At 39.8% G+C, this 27,055-nt stretch overlaps 1 protein-coding gene and 1 long non-coding RNA gene across 4 annotated transcripts; one reads left to right on the forward strand and one right to left on the reverse strand.

Moving 5' to 3' along the window:
- On the reverse strand, positions 1-26,661 carry LOC306670977. 2 transcript variants are annotated; one of them, XR_013766548.1, is made up of 4 exons: positions 26,527-26,661; positions 24,485-24,658; positions 22,706-23,999; positions 1-417 (listed from the first exon to the last, which is right to left on the reverse strand). It is a non-coding gene; the product is annotated as an uncharacterized lncRNA (long non-coding RNA). The 2 variants fall into 2 exon arrangements; XR_013766549.1 differs by lacking the exon at positions 26,527-26,661 and having other exon boundaries at positions 3-417; positions 24,485-24,697.
- LOC306670815 (uncharacterized protein) lies at positions 17,895-19,660 on the forward strand. 2 transcript variants are annotated; one of them, XM_079155807.1, is made up of 2 exons: positions 17,895-17,971; positions 19,018-19,660. In XM_079155807.1, exon 2 carries the CDS (start codon positions 19,041-19,043, stop codon positions 19,398-19,400), a length of 360 nt encoding a protein of 119 aa, XP_079011933.1. In that variant the 5' UTR covers positions 17,895-17,971; positions 19,018-19,040; the 3' UTR covers positions 19,401-19,660. The 2 variants fall into 2 exon arrangements, with proteins under 2 accessions (XP_079011933.1, XP_079011934.1); XM_079155808.1 differs by lacking the exon at positions 17,895-17,971 and adding an exon at positions 18,084-18,106.
- Positions 26,662-27,055: the final 394 nt, after the last annotated feature.

A 27,055-nucleotide genomic window follows, 5' to 3' on the forward strand; every position in this document is an offset into this window, starting at 1 on the left:
CCTCTCCAGGTAGGAAGAAGGGGGCCATGGCTGATGTTCTAAAGTCCCAAGAAGTGAGCACACCCTCCATCTTTTATAGGTTAAATTCTCTTTTGTTCTCCAGTTCTCTCCCCCTTATCTCTCCTTCCTGCCTACATGACTAGGCCCAGTTTTGCATTAAGTGAGAAGCAATGGGCAGGGGGAGGGCCAAGGTGATTCAGGCAGGCAAGGGCCCAGGGGGCATTAATTAGCAGCTCCTTGCTTGCAGTCCTTGATAAAGGCAGGTAAATTTGGTAATCAATGGGCTCTGGAGCTCCTCGACATTCCATTCTTTCAGGGGCAGTCTCCAACTTCCAGAGGCAGATGGCTTCATGGCTTCATTTCCTCGAATTGACCCGATCCCCTATTTCTACACTAATTACCTGTTCTTAATTCTGGCTTCACTAACATCCACACACTGTTCACATGGTACATTGTTTAGGAGCAATAGGGAGCAAAAGAGAGCAATGTTTCTTTACATAGGAATTGTCATTCTGTATTGTTAAACATGTCACACTAAGTAATTGAGGATGGGCACAGAGGCGGGGTGTTCCCATGGGAGAAGATTATTTCCTACATAATATGGAGTCTCAGAGCAAAATGGAGTCTGTTTAGTCATTTCCCTTAGAGTCTGGCCTATACCATTCTCATGAAGCCAGATCTGTCAGCCCATCACACATTCTTCAACAACAACAAAAAAAAAAAACAAATCAAAAGACATATAAAGAGAGAGGACAACTTGGCTCATTCTCAGGAATAAAACAAATCTCTAGAATCTGATTTTACGAAAACACAAGTCAAGAATTCCTTAAAGAAGAATTTTAAAACAATTTAGAAACAACTTTCTTAAATATTCTCAAAGAGCTAAAGGAGAGTATGGACAAATGACTCAATGAAATTAGAAAATGAGGTATGAATAAATTAATATACAGATAAAAATTATAAGAACTACAAAAACTTAATTGAAAAGTTCTCTAAAGGGTACTGAAGGATATGAAAAATAATATCCCCCAAGACATCCCCCAGGAAGAAAGGAGGACAGTGTGACTTGGGAGGAGTGCGGGTGGGAAGAAGGCAAACATTCATCCCTTCCCAGTGACAATAGGTCCTGAAGGGAGAAGGGCGATGAGTGCTGGGCCCTGGACTTTGACCCTTTCCCATTGCCCCTGAGTGATGAGTCCTGGAAGGAAAAAAGCAAATAGTGAAGCTGTGGGTAACAATGGATCCCAGAGGAAGAAGGTGAGCAATGAGCACAGGGCTCTGGGCTTTCATCCTTCCCCAGGAACGCTGAGTCCTGGTGGGGAAGTGGGCTCTGGGCTCTAGATTTTTATCCCAGGGACAATGAGTTTCAAGCTTTTACAATTGTTTCCCTGAGTTAGAATGAGTTTCAAACTTTTACAACTGTTTTCCTGAATTGGATTTTAACCTGCACAACTAGTTCCCTGACTGCCCAGTTGGCACTTCCCAAGTCTCCAATGATTAAGTACACTAAACAGTCTGCTGCTGTTGTGGGAATCAGGCAAGAAGCAGCCAAAGGCACTCCAAGAGTGGTCCACAGGAGATCACCACTCCAGATTCTGAGTGCCCCTTACCAGTTTTTCACAACATTTATAGGCTATCTGATGTCATAAATTTTCAGCCTAAAACGATACATAGTTGTGCACAAGGTTTCAAAAACTGATATATGATGGTATGTAAGAGTTTTCAAGCGGGAAGCTTGTTTACAGAAGCAGAGTGGACTGGCTGCTCTTACAAGCCAAAGGTAAATCTCCAGGATTGGGCCTGGGAGCCTTCACAGGGGTATTTACACTTCAAAGGAAAGTAGTTAGATCCAAGGGAAAGTCCTTTACAATCCAAAAGGAAGGAGTGAATAGTGCTAGTTAAGTTCCCTGAAAACCAGCTGGCAGGAAAGGGGAAGGGAACTCTCTCCCTTTCCCAGGCACTAATTTTTAGTGTCCTTAATTTTGTATCCAGGCCTGGGTCAGTTACCCACTACACTGTGATCAGCTCTCATTAAGACCTATAAAAAGCAGAACCTCTGGTAACCAGTGTCCATTTTCTCCCCTGAAAATGTGCCATGTGTCATGTGCCATCCCACTGATGATAGAGTTTGCTGGCCCATTTGAGTTCTGCTCCGTCTTGGTTTTTCGTGCTTGCACATACAATAACAGATTCACACAGGCACAAGTCATTTGAAATGATTAAGTCTGAGAGGGGGAAAAAAAGAATGGAAAAAGATGAATACAACTAATGGAATGTAGACAAAACAGGTAAAAAGAAGAATATTATATAACGATTATAGACATATATGTGAGGCAAGAATTAAAGACAGGCAGTCAGTGTAGACAGGCAATCAGGCTGGATTGAGAAAAATGGAGACTCGATTGGGCCCAGGAAGTTGGAGACAGCCCCTGGGAGATTGGAATGCCAATGTCTCCAGAGCCCTTTGATTACCAAGATCACCTGCCTATACTACCCCTCCCAAAAGGCTGCAGACAGAAAGTTGTTAATTAATGCCCCCTGGGCTGCTTCTTGCCAGGATCACTCCATTTGGCCCTTCCCCCTGCCCATTTGCTTCTCAACGTTTGGCCATCCCACTGGCACCTCCTGGGCCTAGTCGCATAGGCAGGAAGGAGAGAGACAAGGGGGAAGAGGGCAGAAGAAAAAAAATCCAAAATGTATGAAAGGGACAAGATGTTCTCACTTCTTAGAATACCAGAATACCAGCTATGGCCCCCTTCTTCCTCCTGGGAGAAGTCTGTGTTACTGATACCGCCGTTTACCGGTGACAAGTTCTGCTCCTTCTAATGTTGAAAATTGAACACAAGTTACCTAGGTTGTGTGTTCCTGAAGCAGCTACTTCTGCAAAACATCAACAGGTAACAGTTTTACTAAATGAAATTAGCAAGAGTAAAAATATATCTTGTTTGTATAATAGCTATCTTGAGTTTTGACTGAGGACCACATTATATCCCCTATTTGAGATCACAGTACTTTTACAACAAAAACCAATCTTTTGACTATAACTTTAAATAAGCTGAAGTCTGGCTTATTTTGGAGTATCCTACACACAGTGAGGTGGGAGGCAGAGCCTTATCTCAGGTAAGGCGTGGCTCTTTACAGATCTTAAGTGTTCTAATTCTGATGTTGATCTTTCCTTCTTTCTTAAATGTCATTTTAAGAAGTTTACATATATTGTTTCCTGAGTCTATATGAACACTAGTTAAAACAATTTAACATTATATCTAAAACATGAATTAAAGAAGGCCTGAGAGAGCTTTTAACTTTCCTTTTGTGAGATAAAGTGGCAAAATGTTTTCATGTTTCACAATATTAACCTTTACAAGTCAGGCTCTAACATTTATAAATACATTTATATTTGAAATTTTTTATCTCAGTGTAAAAAGTAACAAATTTTACATATACCCTATTGATAACAGGTTCTATAATAAAACATTAAATGATAGAAATAAATCCCCAATAAAATTTACTCTTTATAAGTTTAAGATTACCATTACAGACAAGTTTAATCTGGAGAATAGCAGAGCTTGATAAATTCCCTGCTTTAAAAACTTGTGTACCTGAAAAATATGAACACATTTAATATACAACTAGTGACCATTTCACAATTACCTTGACACTTTTATCTTACCAAATTTAGTTTTTAAAGAAAAATGTAGACTCTGTAACATAATACAATAATCTAACAGTTGTTTAACCATAATTGTATAAACCCCTAATTTTTAAGACTAATTGTTCCAAAGAATAAAACTTAATAGACATAAAGTTAAGAGTAAATTAGTGTTTCTAAGAAATCCTTGTCATTTTACCATATAGATTAAACTTTGGTTTATATCAGAACATTAATATTTCACCTTAGGAAAACCTTAATAGCTTTAGGTGTCTCACACACATAAAACCAACTTAGTTACACGCAAACTTGTTTAGACTTACCCTTTACTTACACACAGACTTTCTTAGCACTTACTTAGACCCTCATGTATTTCATCACACAAGCACTTTCTTACCCAGAAACATTTCCTTTTCCCCTTTTACTAAATATATTTCCATACCCAGAACCTTTTATTTTTCTTTCCTATTTGTTGACCCCTTTTTGTTCACATTCTGAAATAACTCTTATGAAATTTCTGAATTTAGATAAATTACTCTATTTTAATAAAATTAAATATTCTGTTGTTTGTAGTACTCTAATTGAAACACAGTTGAAACTTTTGGGACCCTTTGTATATAGAATTGCACTTGTTAGGACATAACTCTTAGTAACCTTGTTTTTAGTTTAGTGATGACACAAAGCAAGTTTAAACCCTTTTATTTACCAACCTATGAAAACACCAATAATGTTTAAGTATGATACCCCATGGAATTTAAGGAGTTAAAAGTACTCGATGTTATTTAACAATTAGCATTTTAACTTTTTAAATTAATCCGATGTCTCTACAAACACATTTGTGTAATCCCATACATGTTAACTCTAATTCACTTATTCTGTAAAAACCAAGATATCAGACAAGTGTCCTGAACAGTATTTGCTGTCTCTTCCCTGTTGAAGAAAAGTCCTAGAAACAATTGATATTAGACACTTTATTAACATCAATATTTTATTAGCTTGACCACCTAGAGACTTGTGAGTTATTTTCAAAGACATTTTACTTTTATTATTTTACCCAATTTGAACCTTTTTAAATCACGTGAATTGAGAGTATCTGGATCCATTTTTTTAATTTTAATTTTAGGAGCGCTCAGTTTTGATACAGACAAAACATGACATCAGACAGCACAACATACAAATAACACAAAATTAAAGGCCTTGTAACTTTATAGGTGAATCTCCATTGCAATGTAACAGATGTTCAAAAACTCTAGTTGAATAAAAAAATAGAACTGATCAAAAAAATCATGAGCTCAAAAAAACATATAATTAAAAAAAAACAAGAGTCCTGGAAAAATGATACGGCCGTTAATTACTTTAGTGAAGTACCATAAAATTTACTTTTTCTGGAGTTTAGATAAGGCTCTCTTTACCTTTTTTTTCCCTTGGGTTCGAGACCGGTCTCCTACTGAGCCTTTAGGCTTTTTTAATGTGAGCCTTGACTGAAATCTGGAAGGATCTAACAGATTTTAACAGAAACTTTGTGCCTAGGGCATTTTAGCCATCTCATCAGGACAGGTTGGATGTTAAAGAAAATTACAAGACCTTATTTTCCATTGCTTTTGAGAATGAAGCTACTTTGCTAAGTTCTTCACTGAGATATGCCATTGGTTATTGAGCTGCCTATGGCTGCTTATCCAGGATTTATTTTCCCTTTTGTGACTAACAAGTTAAATCTTGCTTCATAGGTAAGCGGAGGACAGGAGCTTGAAGTAAGGCCCCTTCTTGATATTCCTGGGGCAGAATATTGCAGTATTGAACCTAATGATGACATAATTAAGCTTTATTTTTGAGATCTTTTAATTCCTATTAGTTAAGAAGTTTAGGAGCTCTAAAATGGCCTTTTGATATTCCTCCTGGGTGGAGGCACATAAAGGATGTCATTTACTTACTGGAGAACAATAACAGATGTTTTATCTCTGAATTTTGTTAAGTCCTTAGCTAAAGTTTGTCCGGAACAGTTGAGGGCCATCTAAATCCTGAGGCAATACTGTCTAGGTTAGTTGAGATACAGTATCTGGTTCCTCAAAGGCAAACAGAAATTGCCATTCAGAGTCTAGCATAAACAGGAAAAGTCATCTTTTAAATCTAACTTAGTAAACCAAGCAGCAGTTGGAATCCAAGATAAAAGTGTATGGATTAAGAACTACAGGGTGGGGAAATTACTGCTTCATTATTCTAAGGTTTTGGACTAGGCAGTTTGCTTTTTAACTCCTAAAATGGGCAAATTGCATGGACTATTGCAAGGCATTAAAGGTTTCTATCAGTTTGAATGATCTTTAATAAGTCCTTTTTTTGCCTATATGTTCCCTTTTTTTCCTTTTGATGTCTATTAAAAAAACGGAAGATGCAAGCTGGAGAAGATCATCTGAGGATTGATCAGGGCCACGTGCCAATTTTGTAAATTCCTCTAAGTATTTGGGGCTGACTAAATGATAAATTTATACTTTAAAAGTAGGTGGCTCTTTATGGATTCAGGATTCAGAGTGGTGTGTTTTCTTATTGCTTTCCTAAGTCTCTCTATGAAAATAGCAGGACTTTCCTGAAGGCTGCATAATAGTTTTTTTAGGCATCCTACTCATTATTCAAATCCCGGTTAGGATGGTTTCTGGGAACTGCCTGTGCTCTGGATGGTTAATAGCATAATTTTCCAGGTGAAGTCATGCCTGGCATAAGTTTTGAAACATCTCAATATTTATTAGGATCCTCCAAAAGCCTCCTTAAATTTATTTTTGTCTGTCTTAAGTTGGGAGGGTCCCCTCCATTTTCCTTCCTTAGTGGGCGATTCCTCAAGGCTTTCTCCGCTCATGGCAGAGATTATTGATGTCAAGCAGGTAACATATGAAAGGCACTTTTCTTGATCATTTGCAATTTAACAGTATGCAGGCTAGTGGTGAACCTGGCAATACTGTTGAGAGAGAAGCTCCCTTCTGAGTTAGAAATATTAGAGACGTCTCCCTAACTTTGAGCTTCCTTACGGTCCAGAAAACCCGTCTCTCACTAGCTGGCTTTGCCAAAGTTATTTCTGGCCTTCTTCGGCAAAGTGCTAGGGTCCTAGTTTGCCCTGTGCTAGAGACCCTGGGAGGATTCAGACTTAAGGGCATTACTGCTTTCCTCCTGCCACTATAAACTCCTAATTGTGAAAAACGATGACAAAAGTAAAAAGTGTGCCTTTTGCTTATCTTTTTGCCCTGTAGACTAAAGGAATCTCCGGAGGGTGAGGGGACATCTATTGGTTGTTAGGTGTATAACGCCCTCTGCTTGAAGGGTCTCACGGGAGGGGTTTTTAAATGCCTCCCTCTTGCAGCTTAAAGAGAACACTGTGAGTGAGCACATTTAAGCACAGGAACAGTAATGGGGAGACTCTAGTGTCTAGACTAGTGAAGGCTAACTATGCGAACAAAGGGAACCTGGGCATTTTCACACTAATCATCCCAGGCCTTAATCCTATAGCTTGAATTCCTAATGTCTGACCGGCAAGGGAAGGGGAGCATCCAGGAGGGAGTGGATGTGCGGGAGTGTTGTGCACTGTGTGGCCCATATGGAGGCAAAGGTAATTGGCGCTTTCCCTCAGTGCCATTCGTCTACCGATCACTCTGGATACCCCTCAGGGCTGTCGGGAGGTGGAGTACGGAGAAGGAACCTTTGGGGTCCACCCGAGAGTAGCCCGGGCCGAGAACCCCGCAGTTGTTCCAACCCTTCCTCCACCTCCACGCATCCTGGGCAGATCAGGACTAGGGACACTGTGTACTGGCGGCAATTGCGCTCCGGGCCTGGACAGAAAAGTAGGAAGCGGCTTCAGCACAGTCCAACATGCCTACAGAGCAGGTGATTGGAAACTTGCCTGGGCCGGGAAACCTTTCACCCGAGTCTTAAGAATGGCGGCTGCACTAACTGCATTTAAGTAGCCGACGGGTGCCCATTTTGCCCTCCAAAAATAAAGAGACAGAAAGATGCACCTCAAACAGATGTGGGGTGCGTGGAGAGAGAAGCTTACTTACCTCGGCCTAAGTCTCGGTGGGACCTCCAAATGTGATACCGCCGTTTACCGGTGACGAGTTCTGCTCCTTCTAATGTTGAAAATTGAACACTAGAGAAGCACGCCAAGGCAAGCATATTAAGCAGGTTTTATTTAAAGCTAATAATACAGACTTCTCCTGGCAGGGAGAAGGGGGCCATGGCTGATATTCTAAAGTCCCAAGAAGTGAGCGCACCCTACATCTTTTATAGGTTAAATTCTCTTTTGTTCTCCAGTTCTCTCCCCCTCTTATCTCTCCTTCCTGCCTATGTGACTAGGCTTGGTTTTGCATTAAGTGAGAAGCCATGGGCAGGGGGAGGGCCAGGGTGATTCAGGCAGGCAAGGGCCCAGGGGGCATTAATTAGCAGCTTCTTGCTTGCAGTTCTTGATAAAGGCAGGTAAATTTGGTAATCAATGGGCTCTGGAGATCCTTGACATTCCATTCTTCCAGGGGCAGTTTCCAACTTCCAGAGGCAGATGATTTTATGGCCTCCATTTCCTCGATTTGACCCGATCCCCTATTTCTACACTAACTACCTGTTCCCAATTCTGGCTTCATTACTACGTTTTAAATAAAACCTGCTTTCTACTCTCATACTTCTCTAATGTTCAAACTTCATCATTTGAGGAAGCAGAACTTGTCACCGATAACTGGCAGTATCATATTTGGAGGTCCCACCAAGAGCTACACCGAGGTAAGCTCCTCTCCGTTCACCCCACATCTGTTTGAGGTGCATCTCTCTGTTTCTTTCAGGAGGGTAAATAAGGGCATCTGTCAGCTACTTAAATGCAGTTAGTGCAGCCATCATTCTTCAAGACATGGGTGAGAGTTCCTGGCCTAGGCAGTTCTCGATCACCTATTCTGTGCAGACCAAGTGTAAGGAATCCCACGAAAACCACGCCCGACACGGGAAATCACATAAGAGGGTTTATTAAGCAAACAGAGTGTCTCCCTGCAGGGTAGGAGAGAAAATGAGAAGAAAAGAGACAGGGCTCCCGCTAAAGAGAGTGGAAAAGCGAGGAGGAGAAAGAAAGTGAGTCAGGGGGAGAGAAAAGCATGAGAAAAGATGATGGGATAGCTACCCTTAAGCAGTTGAATTCTGCCGGGCTAACAGGGGACCAATAACGGAGAAGGATACTTGCAAGCTGACTGATGAACCAATAGCTAGCTAGGATGTTCACAGACTGACAGTAATTGGGAGGTGGGGAAATGGCTGAAACGGAAAGGGTGGGGAGTGCAGCTTTGTACATTACACCAAGCATGTTGGGTCCTGCCAAGCCACTTCCTACTTTTCTGTCCAGACTCGGAGAGCGATTGGCATAAGTATTCATTAGCACACAAAGACCTGGCTGGATGCAAACCTCATGAAGCTATTTATTCAGGGATGAAGTTTCACACCAGAACAGGGGATGCAGGAGAAGCCAGAATTGAGGACAAGCAGTTAGTGCAGAATAGAAAATCTGGTTGAATCAAGGAATGAAGGCCAGCTGAGTCTGGGAAGTTAGAGACTGCTCTTGAGAGATTGGAATGTCAGAGTCTCCAGTGTACTTTTGATCACCAAAGTTACCTGCCTAACCACCCCTCCCAAAATGCTGCAGGCAAAGAATTGCTAATTAATGTGTGTGGGGAGGGTGGCCCTCCCTGAATCTGCATTTGGCCCTTCCCCCTACCATACCATCTGTTTCTCACCTTTTTTGCCATGTCACCAGCAACTACTGGGCCTAGTCAGGTAGAAGTGAGATAAGTGGGGTAAAGAACAGAACAAAGAAGATCCTAATCTACAAAAGATGCAGGGTGCACTCACTTCTTGGGATTCTAGAACATCAGTCATGTCCCCCTTCTCCCTCCTAGAAGAAGTCTGTGTTACTACTTTAAAAAAAATCTGCTTAGTATATGCTTGCCTTGGCGTTCTTCTCTTGTTGTTATACTTCAATATCTGAGGAAGCAGAACTTCCGGTAAATGGGTAAATGGCAGTATCACCATCTGCAGCCAGCACCTGGACATTTGTCTTGGGAGATGAAGGCGGTTGGTGCATGGCCTTCTTTTTCACGCTCTTTTCCCAGACCACATTATTTGGGGGATTTTTCATTTTCCATATCTAATAACACAGTGTCTCTAGCCCTGGTCTACCTTGGATTCATGGAGGCAGGTGAAGGAGCTGAAACAATTATGGAATTCTGCCCTGGGCTACTCTTGGCTGAGCCCCAAAGGTTCCTTCTCCAGACCCCACTCCCGACTGCCCTAAGGGGTACCTAGGGTGATTGCTCAATAAGTGGCACTGAGGGAAAACGCCAATGACACTCACCTCCCTATGGGCCATGCAGCACTGTCCACACTTCTCTGCCACACCCGTCCTCAGGGTGCATCCCTTCCCTCACAGATCAGACACAAGCAATTCAGACTCTAGGGCTGAGGACTGTTAGTAAGAAAACACCCAGCTTCCCTTTGTTTGCCTAGTAAACCTTTAAAAGCCTATTTGGAATCTCCCCATGATTGTTCCTGTGCTCAGCTGTGCTCAAATGTCCTCAATGTGATTTTTTTAAAGCTGCATGAAGGAGGCATTCTATTTTAACCAACCTCTCCTGTAAACTCCTCTGGGAGGGAAAAGGGCATTGCTTACCCTCTCGGGATTACTACTTTTTAAATAAAACCTGCTTTCTATGTTTGCCTTGGTGCTTCTCTAGTGTTCATACTTCAACATTTGAAGAAGAAGAACTCGTCACCTATAACTGGAGATAGCATATGAACCAACATTGGAGCTTCTACATGTATGAAGCAGATATTGACAGAATCGAAGGGAGAAATAGAGATCTGTGCAGAGTAAGAGGCTCTAAAACTCCCTCTTTCAATAACAGAACAACCTACAGAAAATCAACAAGTACACAGAGACCAGGACAACAATACACTCCAACTGCCTGATAACCATAAGCAACACTCCAACCAAATTCAGCAGAGTACACATTTTTCTCAAGTGCCCATGCAATATTCTCCAGAATAAATCATATGAAAGGACACAAAACAAGTCTTACTAATTTTAAAAAGTATTGAATTCATATAAAGTATTTTTTTCAAATCAAAATGGAATCAAACTAAAAACTTACAGCAAAGGAAAACAGGAAAATCCTCAAATATGTAGATATTAAGCAATATACTCTTAAACAGCTACTAGGTCCAAGTAAAAAATCACAGAGGTGTTATTAAATAACTTGGTACAAGTAAAAGTGAAAATAGATCATATCAAAACTTAAAACTTATCAAGATGCTGAGAAAGCTGTGCTAAGAGGGAAAGTTATAGCTATAAAAACTTGCATGATAAAAGAATAAATTACCTCACATTAATGACTCAGTTTTACATTTTAAATAACTATGAAAAGGACAAATTGAACCTAAATCTAGCAGAAAGAAGGAAATCAGAAATGTTAGACCAGGCTTACCTGAAATAGAGAATAGAGAAAATCAATGAAATCAAGAGCAGTTTCTCTGAGAACATCAAATTTGACAAATAACTAGACTGACATGGAAAAAGAAAGAGTCAAGTTAGAAAATAAAATAAATGAGAGGGGAACATTGCAATTGATTTATAGAAATAAAAAAGATTATAAAAGAATTGTTAGGCAACAAATTGGATATTCCTAGAAACATATAACCTAAAAAGATGGATTCATGAAAAAAACAAAAATTACCAAGAAGATTAAATCAGGATTAATTAACTTCCTACAAAGTAAAGTGTAGGACTGGACAGATGCATTTATGAATTCTATCAAACATGTTAAGAAAAATTAATATCAATTCTCTTCCATTCTTCCAAAAGCTGAAAGAATGAAACACTTTAACCTCATTCTATTATACTAGCATTGTACTCATACCGAAGCCAGACAACAATATAAAAAACTACAGATCAATATCCCCAGTGATATTAAGAACTGATAAAAATCCTAAAGAAGTATTAACAAGCATTGTTCAATAACATGCTAAAAGTATGCACACCAAGACCAATTGCAAATTATTTCCTGAATAGCTGATACAATCTTGAAAAGGAAGAAGAAAGTTGAAGATCTTACACTTTCTGATCTTCTAAAACTTACTACACATCTACAACAATGAGCATGGTCCTATCAGAAGATGAATGTATAGACTAATGGCATAGAGTTAAGGAATAGAAGAAAGCCCAGAAGTAAATCTCACATATATGGTCAAATGATTCTCAACAAAATTGACAAGACCATTCAGTAGAGGACAATCTTTTGAACAGATGGTACTGGGAGAACTAGACAGCCACATGTAAAAGAATGAAACTGAATAATTAGTTTATATTATACACAAATGATAACTCCAATAGTACCAAGGACCTAAACATAAGAATTAAAACTATAAAGCTCCCAGAAGAAAACATAAGGGAAAACTTCATAACATTGGATCTGACAGTGACTTCTTTGATATAAACCAAAAGCCCAGGAAATAAATAAAAATGGATAAATTAGACTATATCAATATTAAAAACATGTGAATCAATGAACACAATCAATACTAAAAGAATAACCTTTAATACTAAAAGAATATCCTTTATGGGGATAGATATCTGAAATTTTATATCTGATATTGGGTTAATGTCCACAGTATGTAGCAAACTGCAATAATTCATTATCAAATAAATGAACAATATGATAAAAATGGAGAAAGGACTTGAATAGACATTCCTCAAAAAAAAAAAAAAACATAGAAAAATGATCACAAGCACATGAAAAGAAGCTCAGTATCCCTGAAAATTAGGTAAATGCAAGCACAAGCGACAAGGAGATATCACTTCAAGCCCAGAATAAAAGCAAAAGAAGAAAACAATATTGTTGATGAGGATATAAAATATTTGGAATCTTTGTGAGCTGATGGTGGAAATGTAAAGTGACATGTTGAAAATCAGTATGGTGGATCCATACTAATTAACACCTGATCCAATAATTTCACTTCTGACTAATTCTCAGTACAAAAGAATAGAAAGCAGAATTGAAAGACACATTTATATATCCATGTTTCTAGCAGCATTATTCACAGTTGCCTAAAGGTGGAGGCAGCCCAATGTCTGCGGATGGATAATTCCATTAACAAACTGCAGTGTATATATGCAATGAAATATTATATAGTCTTAAAAAGGGAAGAAATATATATATCCACATATATGTGAATGTGTATATATATATATACACACATATTATATATATATATATATATACACTACAACATGAATGAACCTTAAAAACATTATGCTGAGTAAAATAATCTAATGACAAAAAGACAAATACTAATGATTTCACTTATGTGGACTACTGAGTGGTCAGAAAGTAGAATGGTGGTTTCTGGTGAGGGGTGGTTGCAGGGGAGGAATAGTGGGGAACTGTTGATTAATGAGGGTAGAGTTTCAGTTTCACAAAATGATATCTGGAAATTGGTTACACAACAGTGTGATTGTATTTAACACTCTGGATATACAATTAAAAATGGCTGAGATGTGTTTTACCAAACTTTTTTGTATTTTTACTTGTACATTATAATTATATGTAACATATAGTTATATATAACATTATACATACAGTAGATTAGTTGTCACATATTTGTACATGCATACAATGGAACAATGTAATTTGGCAAGTTTCATCCCAACTACTTCCACTCTCCCTCTCCTCCCTCCTTCTCATTCCCTTCCTCTATCTCCTTGTCTCTCTTCCTATTTTCATGAGAACTCCTTTTTCTTTCCTTCCAGTTTCCACATATAAAACACATGACTCTTGACTTTGTCAGTATTTATTAAAGCTTTTTTAGAAGATTTTCACTGCAATAATTTAGATATGATGGAGAACTCATTACAGTTTTACTCTATGATATGCCAAAAATATATTAGAAATTATACTACTGGCAGCAATCAAAAACTATAATTTTATGTTATTTTTTAAGTTTAAATTTTTTTATTTTTACAGACTGCATTTTGAATCATTGTACACAAATGGGGTACAACTTCATTTCTATGATTGTACACAATGTAGATTCACACCATTTGTATAATCATACATGTACATAGGGTAATGATGTCTGTCTCATTCTACCATCTTTCATATCCCTCCCCCTCCCCCAAAAACTATAATTTAAAAGGATGTTATTTACATACTAACTGAATTTTCTTTTAAAGAGCATGTCTTCACCATTTGATTAGATGAAGGGAAAATCCTGAAGATCATCAATTTTCTTGGTGCTGGCTATAAAACAGAGGGGAAAAAATCCACTTAATCCATTTGACTATCTTCTGGTGAGATCTCAACAGTGTTCTCCCACATTCCAGGAGATAGCAAGAACTTCACTACATAAAAAAGGCACTTTGACAAATGGAAATCCTCAGACCAGCAATGATTTACTAGTCAAGATGTTTATACTAACCTGACACCTGAGCCAGTATATCCCATAGCCATGACTTAATTCCAGTCTTCCTTATGCAGGTATGCTGCTGGCTCCTCACCTACATCCAAATATGGTCAGATGAGGACCTAGGTGTTTCCCTATGTAGAGACAGAGGCATGGCCAGGTGGCATCTCACCCCATCATCCTAGAAACTAGGAGATGGGATTCTGAGGAGACCAGCGATTGTGAAAAGCAAAGAATCAATATCCTGGTCACTTCCCCATTCCTAAACTCTTGGGAACAACATGAGCAGGAGAACAAATGTCATGTGAGGTGAGACAATGGAAGCTCTTTCAAGGTGATGTGGACACACATACCTCCCTACCTTCCTCAGAGTATAGATGCCTGTCAGGGTGACTTAAGTCATAAGGATTAGTTATTTATAAAGTCAATGCAATGCTAGTGAAAGGCTTTAAAAAATCATAAAATACCAATGTGTGCAGAGCCTCAAGTTGAACTAATGAGGGTTAAGAAATAGCAAATCCAGGTCAGGTGTTAAGAAATTTATTGTAAGTGATATGGCACATGAAGGATGAAAAGAAAAGAAGTGGGATTTGTCCTGACAGGGCAAAGACCAAGGCAAATATTGCCAGGACCAGTGTAATCAAAGTGCAGAAAATAAAGTGCAACTTAGAACATTTTTGAGAGTGGGAGGAAAATGGTTGCAGCAGAGATAGAGCATGAAGACATGTCTTATAGAATTGTGGACTTTTCCCTTTAAGCAGCATGCAATCCTGAACAAGACTGCTGATGAGTTGGTGTTAATTATTTATGGAGATTTCAGAACCTTTTCTTGGATATCATGCAAGAAGAGAGTCAAGAAAAGACCACAGGGTTTACAGGCAGTGTTTTGTCAAAGGGAGTCTGGGCACATGTAAATAGTTGATGCTCTGTGGTAAAGGGATATATACACATAAATATGTCATCTTTCTAAACTACAGACCTGTATCTCTCTACATATGTAGTCTCTGTGTATACATTTATAAGTGCATATGTATCTCCACTACATTTTGATTGGTTTCACCATGCCTTTTGAGGCCCAGATATTAATTCCAAGTTCTGGGCAATTCCAGAGTCCACCAGTGTCTGTGGAGAAGAGTACTTGCCCACCCCACCCCCTGCCACCTGATTGAATCTAACTTTTGTTTGACTACATCTGGCGGGATATGTTTAGTTTTTGGAAAAACCCACAGACATGACTGCCTCTGCCACCATCTTGTCTTAGAATGAATACACAAATTTAAACCACTGCTTTTATGTAAGACCTGTGGATGTGGAGAAAACTAGTGAAAACCTGTGGGATGAAGAGAAGGCAGAGTCTTACAAAGTAACAGCACAAAATATTGTTCTCAAAAGTCACCTGATTCCCTATGGTCTGGAATGTGTGCCTAGAATTAAAGAATTTCACAGCCTTCTCTCTTGTCCTTCTCTTTCTCTTCTGTGGCTGTCACCCCTTTCTCCCAACGAGACCCCCAGAAATTCAAACCTTCACATTAATACAAAGAGCAAAGCTGCTACTTCTGCTTTCCCTAAGGAGCTTTCTTCCTGCTGCCTATCTTACTACTGGTACCATGTCTGCACCAGAAGAAAAGGACTAAATAAAAGCAAATGACCATTTTGATTCTCTGTACAAGGAGTCAAGGCATACCATTTGTGTAATCATAAATTTACACAGGGCAATGTTGTTTGATTCATTCTGCCATTTTTCCCCCTTCCCCCCCACCACACCCACCCCTCTTTTCCCTCTATACAGTCCTTCCTTTCTCCATTCTTGCTCCCCTCCCTAAACCTAACCCTAACCCCTCCCATCCCCCATTATATGTCAACATCTGCTTATCAGCGAGATCATTCATCTTTTGGTTTTTTGAGATTGGCTTATCTCACTTAGCATGATATTCTCCAATTTCATCCATTTGCCTGCAAATGCCATAATTTTATCATTCTTTATGGCTGAGTAATATTCCATTGTATATATATGCCACAGTTTCTTTATCCATTCATCAACTGAAGGGCATCTAGGTTGGTTCCACAATCTGGCTATGGTGAATTGAGCAGCAATGAACATTGATGTGGCTGTATCTCTGTAGTATGCTGATTTTAAGTCCTTTGGGTATAGGCCAAGGAGTGGGATAGCTGGATCAAATGGTGGTTCCATTTCAAGCTTTCTGAGGAATCTGCACACTGCTTTCCAGAATGGCTGCACTGATTTGCAACCCAGTGCTAGACACTGGGCATTACAGAGGCACAAATACTAAGTGATCATTCATTTGATCAACCTAAGGAACTCTAAGGAACACACAGAATATTCCTCTCAAATTCATTAAATCTTACAGGAGTTTTTTAATCTCCCTGCAAAAAAAACACATCATTCACTTATTCAACTGTTTTTTTTTAATTTTGTTTTTACAAATTAATTAAATAATATGTAGTGATTCATTGTGATTGTTTTTATAATTATATAAAAATTCAAAATTTCTAGGAAAGTTTATGTTACTATTATTTAATGATTTATTATGTGATTTTTAAAATAACTAAAATAAAAATGGATAGATCTTTAAGAAAGTTTATGTTGCTATTATAGAGGTTTATGAGTTAGGAGTACGGTTTAGGAAATACTGATATTGACAACATTAAAATCCTAAAGATGATTACTGCAGATGTATGTGGTAGGTCAGAAGACTCTATTTGTATTAAAGTTTTGCTTAACAATACATACATAAAATTCAAGGGTAATGTGATCTTTATGAAAGAATAATATCCATTAAAAAATAGAGATCTTTGTTTCACCTCATTTTGAAATACACATGATTTGTTAGATGTCAGTTTCATTAAAGGTGTTCTGAGAACAGAAATGGTATTTTATTTCTGTACCTGTAAAAGACAAAGAATTAAGTATAATATTTAAAAGTCACATCCTTTTGATGTTACATTTTTGGTTTATTGGCCTATTATTACTTTGATTAGAGAACTGTCAATGTAAATAAACTGATTCATTGACTGATTAAAAAAAAAAAAATGACCAAACAATGAATGAGATTCACTCTCTCCAGAAGGAAATTGTGATTTTTTTTTTTTTATTAAGAACCTTACCTTCATCCTATACTCAGTAAGGCATGTATGTCATTCTGTTCGTCACACATTATTCGTTTTCTCTCTCTCTCTCTCTCTCTCTCTCTCTCTCTCTCTCTCTCTCTCCCTTGTGTGTATTACTTCACTGATTTTCACAATATTTTTATAACCAATTATCATCAACCTTCTAATTTTATAGCCATAAATGTAAAATGATATTGATTAATTACCAGGTCCCAGTGCTGCTGAGCCAGGTCCCTCTTCCAGAGCTTTACCTGTGCATGTGGCTACATCACTGGCACAGTTTGGCAAAGTACAGGTTTAGAAGTAGCATGTGTGAAAACATCAGACTTTTAATAATTCAACTTAGGTTACCTGGAGCATAGAGTACTTTTGAAAGAAGCAGAAAATGGAATGGACAGAGAAGGGAGGTGCTGTCAAGGCAGGTACCTGTTAAAATAAATGAGGTAGAGAATGATGACAGGAATTTACATCCTCATCTCATTTCTAAGTCACATTCCAGGCTGGGAGCAGCTTCTCTGAACCCCATGGAAAAAGCAGGTGAGGAGCATCCATTCATCACCCATCACATGACTTATGTGGGTGTCATAAGGTGGGTCCTCCCATGCCGAGGCCCTGTCTCACATGCTGAGACAGAGAACAAGGCCAGGATAAAAAGGCTCAGGAGCAGAGCACCTCCATCTGCTCACCTCCTGAGCTGGCACTGACCTTGCACTGCCTGTGACCTAGGTAAGTGTCTACTGGGAAAGGGGATAGAGGCTTCCCAAGAAGGATGCTCAGGTAGGAGGAGGAGGGAAGCTGAGCAGGGCCTTGAGGGCTGGAGGCCATATTGCCAGAGGAAGAGAGATTGGCCTAGACTTACAGGTGAGGGGCAACAGGAATTCTGGCACAAATAAGGGGCATGAGGGACAACTGAGTGGCTGTGCCTTGGGCTCTGGAGACAAGAAGCTGCTCTGCAGTGAGTTGGACCCCTCAGAACAGGGGACACTGAGCACAGAGACCTGCTCCACTTGTGCTAGTGTTAGAAGGGGATCCAACTTCTGGAAATGCAGCCCTGTCTCCCCAAAGAAAGAACTGAAACCAGGACAGGATATCAGTGGCTGCTTTGGCTTAGGAAACACACATAGCCATGGGTCTGGTATTTTCTCACTCACTTCCAACTTGATTAGGGGACCACACACCTGAGACTTGCCAGGCCAATCTGTCATCATGAGCAGTTGGTGAGCAGAGGACATCTGAGCTCCAACCTGATGTGGGGGAGTAGAGCTCAGGTCTCATGCATGTAGGAAATGATGGGCTTATCATCTCTTCATTAATGGAGTGGCTGAGTGAGTTGATAATTTTTAAGAACCTTTGCAATACTGACCTACAGAGGAAAATCATCTTGCAAGTCATGACGAGAGGGAACGATTGTGTTTCCCTTTTAAAAATTCTTTTCTCTGTAAGGACCCTTAAATGGGGAAATTTCAGGGTTTGGAGACATTTGCAATAATTTTCTCCTTTATATATAAATCTTTGACTTATGGACATGTTTTATAATATCATTTGGTCTCAGTTGACTACACTGGCACATTTTTCTGACTTAAAAGAGTATCCTGAACTTCCATAGAGAGGATGAGGATGAGGATGATGGTGATGGTAGTGATATGAGAGAATGGAGTATGAGAAGTAAAACTGGAGATGCTGTTTTTATGATTCTAAACAATGCTAAGAGGGTCAGAGTGGGCAGGTGGCCTCTGTGTCCTGGGTCTGACTTGTGTTTGTCTGTCCTTCAGCTCCTGAACACACACCTGTCAAGATGTCCTGCCAGCAGAGCCAGCAGCAGTGCCAGCCCCCTCCCAAGTGCACCCCCAAGTGCCCTCAGAAGTGCCCTGCCCCAAAGTGCCCCCCAAAGTGTCCCCCTAAGTGCCCTCCAGCCCCTTCTTGCTGCAGTGTCAGCTCTGGGGGCTGCTGTGGTTCCAGCTCTGGGGGCTGCTGTGGCTCCAGCTCTGGGGGCTGCTGTGGCTCCAGCTCTGGGGGTGGTGGCTGCTGCCTGAGCCACCACAGGCCCCGCAGGTCCCACCACCACAGACAGAGCTCTGGCTGCTGCAGCCAGCCCTCGGGGGGCTCCAGCTGCTGTGGAGGGGGCAGCAGCCAGCAATCTGGAGGCTGCTGCTGAAGTGCCCTTGACTTCCTCTCCCTTCTGAGGCTGCAGGAATGGCTGGCAGAGAGGCTCAGGGGAAAGTTTGAGCTCTTGTTTGGAGCATCTTTCTAGCCTGATGTCCAGAAGCCAAATCTTTCTCCTAAAACATGCTGGGGACCACATTCCCCATTGTCCAGTCTGTGCTGTACACCCCAAAGCACTGGCCTAGTCTTACACAGCATCTGTCATTATACTCTGTTGCCCAAATTGAAATAATAAAATCTGAAATCTGCTCTCTGACTATAAGACTAACTTACTTCTGTGTGTTTCCTACCATTCTCCTCTCTCTTCTGCTGGTAGCTCCTTTGGCCTCAGTGGACAGAGGGTGGATTTTTGTCATTAGTAGGTGAAGTTTGAATTTTTGTATGCTTGATTTTTTTCTCTAATTATGTGCATTCCCTTTTAACCAAAGCCCTGAAGCAGCAGTAACTGTTAACAGTGCTACTTCAACTTCTGGTTGCTAAGTCTGTAAGCACCAGAGGGGTGCTCACAGAATAGTAGGAGGGAAGTTGGGCAGGTCCTTGGAGGCTGGAGAGATTTGTACAGACTGACAGGTGGGGGGGAACTACCAGAAAACCATCACCTCTTCACGTCTGTGCTCCCTATTCCCCACTCTTTTTATTAATTTATTTCCCTGGACTCCTCCTTCATTCAATCTTTATATATAATATACATATAAATATATGTATGTATGTATATATATGTATGTATACATGCATATTTTATACATGCTTACACGTATATAGATGTATGCATACATTTTATGGAATAAATCCATATATTTAAATTTTTAATCACTTTATTGATGTACACATTTCACACAGTGAAATTCACTTATTTTAAACATATGACCTAATGAGCTTTGCCAAACATATGCAGTCATGTAACAACCATCACAAGCAACATCATACAAATATAGTTGATAATTAATCATTATTTGTAGAAAGTTCTAAAAATAGAAAAAAATTGCAATATATTCATGAAAATATGGATATATTGACCACATTACAATTAAATTTTGAATGACAGAAAACACCATTAAAAGATGGAAGGATAAAAATTGACCTGTGAAAATAGAATACATATGATAGGAATGGGGCCCAAATCCTGCTCTAATTTGGATGATGAATGTCCCCAAAAGACCCATGTATTAAAGGCTTTGCCTCAAGGGTGGTCACCAGGACATGCACTGGAAGGGAATTGACTTCTGCCTCTCTCTCTGCTTTCTGGACATGAGGTGAGCAGTTTTTGTCCTTCCATGTGCTCCTTCCATGATGTGCTGCCTTGTCACAGGCCCAAAGCAATAGGGCCAATCAATCATGGATTGGAACCTCCAAAAATGCAAGCCAAAATAAATCTTTCCTTTCTGTAAGTTGATTAGCTTATACATTTTTTTACAGTCATGGAAAGCTGACTATCAATATCCCTTATAACATTGTGTTCATATAAACTAAGAATTAAAAAGCAAATATTATGATAAAAGATTTGATGGAAGTCAGGGATGATTGATTTTAAAACAGAAGAAAAAATAAGAAATATCAATAACAAATTAGATTGTAAAAACTATTCAACTTTTAATGAAGGGATATAACTCATCTTTTGGGAAGGGAGCTGTTAAATTTATGAAACATTGGCAAAGGCTCACAAAATTCATTGTTGGCAGGAGCACAAATCATCACATGCTCTGTGTTATTGGGATTTGGGTGATTTTTATTCATTTAACAAATCTTTATCAGGGAAATAATTAAAGTTGTAAATTGTTATCATTTAGATGTGGTGTCCCCCAAAAGCTCATATGTAAGACAGTGCAAGAAGGTTCAGAGTAGAAATGATTGGGTTGTAAGAGTCTTAACTCAATCAGTGAATTAATACCCTGATAGGGATTAATTGAGTAGTAACTGAAGCGATAGAGTGTGGCTGGAGGAGATGGGAACTGTGGTGTGGCTAGCAGGTATATATTTGTATCTGGCCAGTGGAGCCTCTCTCTCTGCTCTCTGAAGCCATGTGAACCACCTCCCTCATTACACTCTTTCATCATATTCTGCCTCACCTCTAGCCCCAAGTAATGGAGTTGGCCTTCTGTGGACTAAGATCTCTGAAACCAACTATGAGCCCTCAAATAAACTTTTCCTCCTTTAAAATTGTTCTGCTCAGATCATTTAGTCACAGCAGCATAAAAGCTGACTAAAACATAAATTAACATACCTTTCTTGCAAAAGTTGTATGATTTTTTAGATAACATAAACATATAAAGAATAAATGGACAAGAATATTCCGTATAGTAATTTAGAAATCATAGGAGAGTTCAGTGCAATTGTATATGAATTCAGGATGCTAAAAATTACAACATTGAAAATATAATTTTAAAAGATACTATTTAAAATAATAACCGAATTTTCTTTTAGACTTAATTGTTAAATTTTCTGTGAGATTTGTTTTCTTTTTTTCCAACTTGATTATGGTATAGTTGCAAAATATTGTGTATATTTAAGTGTACATTGTGAATTATATACATCATAACCAAGCTAATTAATGTGTCTATCACATCACCTAGTCATTTGTGTGTGTGTGTGTGTGTGTGCAGTTTGAGCACTTAAGATTTCCTGACAACAAATTTCAAGTATTGCAAATACAATATTTTTAACTAGAGTCACACTGTTGTACATTGGATCTCCAGAGTCACTTATTCTGAATGTTAGGGGCAGTTGTGGCTTGTCTATAGCTCCCAGAAAAACACTCAGCAGACACGAGGTCTCACACAAGGAACTTTATTTTATGCGGATGATTCACATCCGCTCGGGGGCGGGGTGGGGGAAAGGAAAGAAGAAAAGAGAGAGCATGGCTGCATGGTTTCTCTCAGATATTGGAATTTTGCAGGCTGGGAGGAACCAATCACGGAGGAGAATTCTTACAGACTGAGTGATGGACCAATGACATGTTAGAATGTAACGCGGGAGGCAGGAAGATTACGGCAGCGTAAGCCGGAAATTCCTATAACGGGAGAGGTGGGTGGAGCGCAGATTGACAGGTGGTGGGGAGGCCTGATTCCTTACATTCCCCCATTTCCTTTTTTATAAAAAATAAAAAAATCTTGCTCTCCAGTTCTTTTTGAAACCTTCTCTTTCCTTCCTGCCTAGGTGACTGGGGTTGGTTTTGCAGGTGAGATGTAAAAAGTTCATTCTCCTTTCAGGCTTCCAAAGGCAGATAATTTTCATGGACTTCGTTTTCTCAATTTAATTGATCTCCTATTTCTGCATTAACTGCCTGTCCCCAATTCTGACTTCATTTACCCCTCTAATACTAGGAACTCCTTCACTGCTGTAGGAAAAAGGGGTGATGACCGATCTGACTTCTTCAAGCTGGAAGTGGGCAGCGTGGGGCAAGCAGTTTGGAGGTTTCTTTTTAGAAATCAATTGAGGGGTTCATGGTAGAAGTCCAGTTGGGGGAGAGCAGGCTGTAAAGGCATCTGAGGATGGGTGCTTCTATGAGAGAAGAACAAAAAGACATGAGTACTGAAGTGAGATTGATACAATATAAATGTTGCAGGATCTGGAACATGCTAATGCATATTATAAAGATGACAGAAGTCAATAATTCCTCACCAGGGGGTGGAAGAACGGAGAAGTTGTTCCCATAACAAGGCCTAGCAAAGGCTGGAGAGAACAGGCCTTTATTTGGGAGCTTTAACCTTGTCTAGGTTATCAGGAATGTGAACACAACATTTAGTAGAGATCTCTATCCTTCTGTTACTAGCAAACGTAGATTAAGCCTACCTGTGTCTGTAGGCCTTAAACTGACTAAAAACTTCTGACTCTGGCAGTTTCTCTTGATAGTTACTATTATTTTTAAATGCCCAAGAATGGCTATACTTCGGTTTTAACTTACTTGCTAGGTGTTTAAGATCAAGGTGGTCAAAGTGACCTGTTCCTGTCTGTTAAAGAGTCAGCTGAGTTTCCACAGGGGTCACTCATAGAGAACTTAAGAGCAGCTTCTTAGCTCCATTAGTGCCATTTGGTTAGGCAGGGTCTTCTCGATGATGTGGCTTTCTTTGAAAGCATCAGGGATGTCTCCCTTTTTCTATGACCCTCCTCTGCAGCAGATGCACTGAGTGGCTTTTCCTCTAGCGGCCTCATCAATCTCTTTGGTCAGGAGGTTGTGTGACTCAGAGTTGCAAAGCTCCTTGGAGAAGTCCTCTTGTTCCCTAGGTTCAGGCTGACTTTGAGGGCAAGACCAAATTTGGACTTTTCTTGACCTCTGTATTTAATCTCAATCTCTAAGTTTGATCTTAACCATCAAGCAAGTCAGTCTCACCAGTCATAAAGCAAGAGTACTGGGCTTTAACTTCAATGTCTATGACTTTACCGTTATTTACCCCCCTTTTATCTAATTGGGGTTTACATTTTCTATTCTGTAGGTGGTGGCTTACTATTCCAAGTTAATTTATGGTGTTCGCTCTTGAAGCAGTACTTCTGCAAAATATTGATCAGGCAACAATTAGAGTTTACAAGGAAAATACAAAATGGAGTCATCAACAGTAAAACATTCAGTTTGTGCAATACCTATCTTGAATTTTGGCTGAGTTCCCATTTGAGATTACAGTACAGCAAACATCAGACTTTTGAACACAACTTTAAATGAGTTGAAGTCAGGCTTACTTTGGAGCCATTGTAATGTGTAGCAGGGTGGTGAGGCAGAGCCTTAATGTGGGGCTTTTCAGTGAGGGGCAAAGGAGTATATAAACACAGATTTTGAAGATTAAGCTGAGATCAGATGGAGCTCTGTTCTCTGATGGAAATGCAGATCTAAAGTGTTATGTCAGCAATCTTTATATGTGTGCAATGTTAGGTTCCACAGTTACTGTAAGGTGGGCAGGAACCAGAGAAGGGAGCTGATGAAACACTGGTTATCTAGCAAAAGAATTCCTTCCTGCCCAAGGGCTGTGTGCCTGAGATTAATGTACTGCCACAGCAGTTAGGCATCTTGTGCCCTTGCACAGGAGCACCCCCAGGCACCAGGCATGCCACAGACATGAGGTCATCAGAGACCCCAATTTCAGTCACTGTTGTTCCATTTTTGCTATTGCATATTACACTCTTTCTTAAATAAGATTTTACATATACCCTATTGATGACAGGTCCTATAATAGAACATTAAATGATAGGTTTACCATTACAGACAAGTTTAATTTTGAGAACAGCAGCTTGATAAATTTTCTGCTTTAAAGGCTTGTATACCTGGAAAATATGAACACATTTAATATACAAAGAATAATGTTTTTAGCTTTATAAAGTAATCAGATGTCTCTAACAAACACATTTGAGTAATCCCATACATGTCGACTCCAATTCACTCATCTTATTGTAGAAAAACCAAGATACCAGACAAGTGTACCAACAGTATTTGCCGTCTCTTTCCTGTTGAAGAAAATTCCTAGAAAAATTGATGTTAGACATTTTATAAACATTAATATTTTATTAGTGTGACCACCTAGAGACTTGTGAGTTAATTTTAATGACATTTTACTTCTATTAGTTTACCCAATTTAAATTGAACCTCATTAAATCACATGAATTAAAAATATTTGGATCCATTTTTAAAATTTTAATTTTTATGCACACATATCTAACACAAAAGCAAAGGCCTTGTAATATTTATTTCCATTGCAATGTAATGGATGTTCAAAAATAACTCTAGAGTTGGATAAAAAGAACTGATCAAAAATCATTAACCTAGGTCTGTAGGATCAAAATTGTGAGCTCAAAAATACAGCATTCAAGAAAAACAAAGTCCTAGAAGAAAAATGATAATGGTTATTAATTAAGGCATGAGAAAATGAGAAGAAGAGAAAAGTTGAAAGGGAGAAAAGTATTCTGAGTTGTAGCCCAGGAGAAATTTAAAATGGACACTTTTTTTTTCCTTGGGTTTGAAACTGGTCTCCTACTGCTCCTTTCTTCATTTACATTTCAGTGTAACCCTTGACTGAGATCTGAATCTGAAAGGGACTAATATGTTCTAGCAGAAACTTGATGCTTAGGTCCTTTTAATTTCTTGAGCCTGCAGGGAGAGCTAAGAAGCCAGAAAGAAAAGATTTGAAATAAGGAATCAGCCAAGAGAACGTGTTCAGGTTTTACTCCCTCCGCGCCAGCCACCTCCTGTAAAGGAGCTAGAACGTGTGTAGAGACCACGTGGTGGGGGGCCTTGGTGGGCTGAGTGGCGGAGCGGGAGGAGAAACAGAATGAGGTAAAGGAGAGGAATGGACAGGGGCTTCTGCAGTAGGAGGCCTGTGAGGAGAGGACTCATCAGCTGGATCGAACTCGGAAGAGAAAGAAGGGTTAAAAGGTGGGGGAGAAGCCAAGAGAATGGGTTCAGGTTTTTGAGGACAGCAGAGATTAGGTTTATCCTGAAAGAAAGGAAAAACACAAAAGGGAAAAGTCCCTTTCCATTCACGAGGTTGCCTACCTGTGTACTTAATTATAATAGTACAATTAGGCATATAATTATACCTAGTACAAAGCTAGAATTTAGGGTGTCATAAATAGACCATTCTGACTTACTATTAAAGGACAATTTAGCTGTGATTCAGGGAACAGGTGAAGGGGTTTGAGATGATTTAATAAACATCTCAGGGGTGAGTTTGCTGGGCTGGATGTCCTGGATCCCATGGTAAACTGAGACCCACCTGGCTAGTGATTATTGGCATCCCAAGAACCACCATGCTAGGCAACGAGAGGTTAAAACAGAGGTTTGGTCATCACCAATACCAGTGTTTAACCAGGCATTAGCTGAGAGAGTTTGAAGACCTGGCCAGGATTTTGAGCGAGACGCAGCAGGAGATAAAAGAGCCTCAAATCCTGAGAAAGAATCTCAGCACCATAAAATCAGGAATCCACCCAGCAACTAGGACCAGCTATGGGGACCAAGGAGGTACCCCCACACCTCGGCAGTCTTGAGAGCACCAGATTTACAGAGGGGAGTCCGTGGTGGGAGCCGTGGGGCAGGTGGCAGGAGCGGAGGGGCGGTGGAGGCAACCTCGGGAATGGTCGCTTCTCAGATCAGCCGAGATGTGTTTAAGTGGTCAGGGGCCTACCTAAGAGGAACTCACCAATTTTGGAGTCCAGTGTTGTATGTAGGAAACTGGGCATTCAGGTAAATGGAAGGTGAGCCTGTATCCGCGGGCACTGGGGCTATCGGATGGGATTCCGCTTGCTTAGTCAGCGGAAAAACCCATCCCGGATCTTCGGCACCAGATGTTAGGGGCAGTTGTGGCTCGTGGATAGCTCCCAGAAAAACGCTCAGCAGACACGAGGTCTCACACAAGGGATTTTATTTTATGCTGACGATTCACATCCGCCGGGGGAAAAGGAAAGAAGAAAAGAGAGAGCATGGCGCATGGTTTCTCTCAGATATTGGAATTTCGCAGGCTGGGAGGAACCAATCACGGAGGAGATTCTTACTGACTGATGGACCAATGACATGTTCGAACGTAATGTGGGAGGGCGGAGCGCAGATTGACATGTGGTAGGGAGGCTGGATTCCTTACACTGAATAATTAAAACCTTGAATCTTTTAACCAACATTTCTCCATGTCTTCCTCTCCCTAGTCCCTGGTAATCACCAGTCTGTTCTATGTT

Source organism: Sciurus vulgaris (assembly GCF_902686455.1).
Source record: "Sciurus vulgaris genome assembly, chromosome: 1".
Lineage (NCBI taxonomy): Eukaryota > Metazoa > Chordata > Mammalia > Rodentia > Sciuridae > Sciurus > Sciurus vulgaris.

Coding starts and splice junctions, on each gene's coding strand:
- LOC306670815 (XM_079155807.1), top strand. CDS start 19,041: ATGTCCTGCCAGCAGAGCCAGCAGCAGTGCCAGCCCCCTCCCAAGTGC.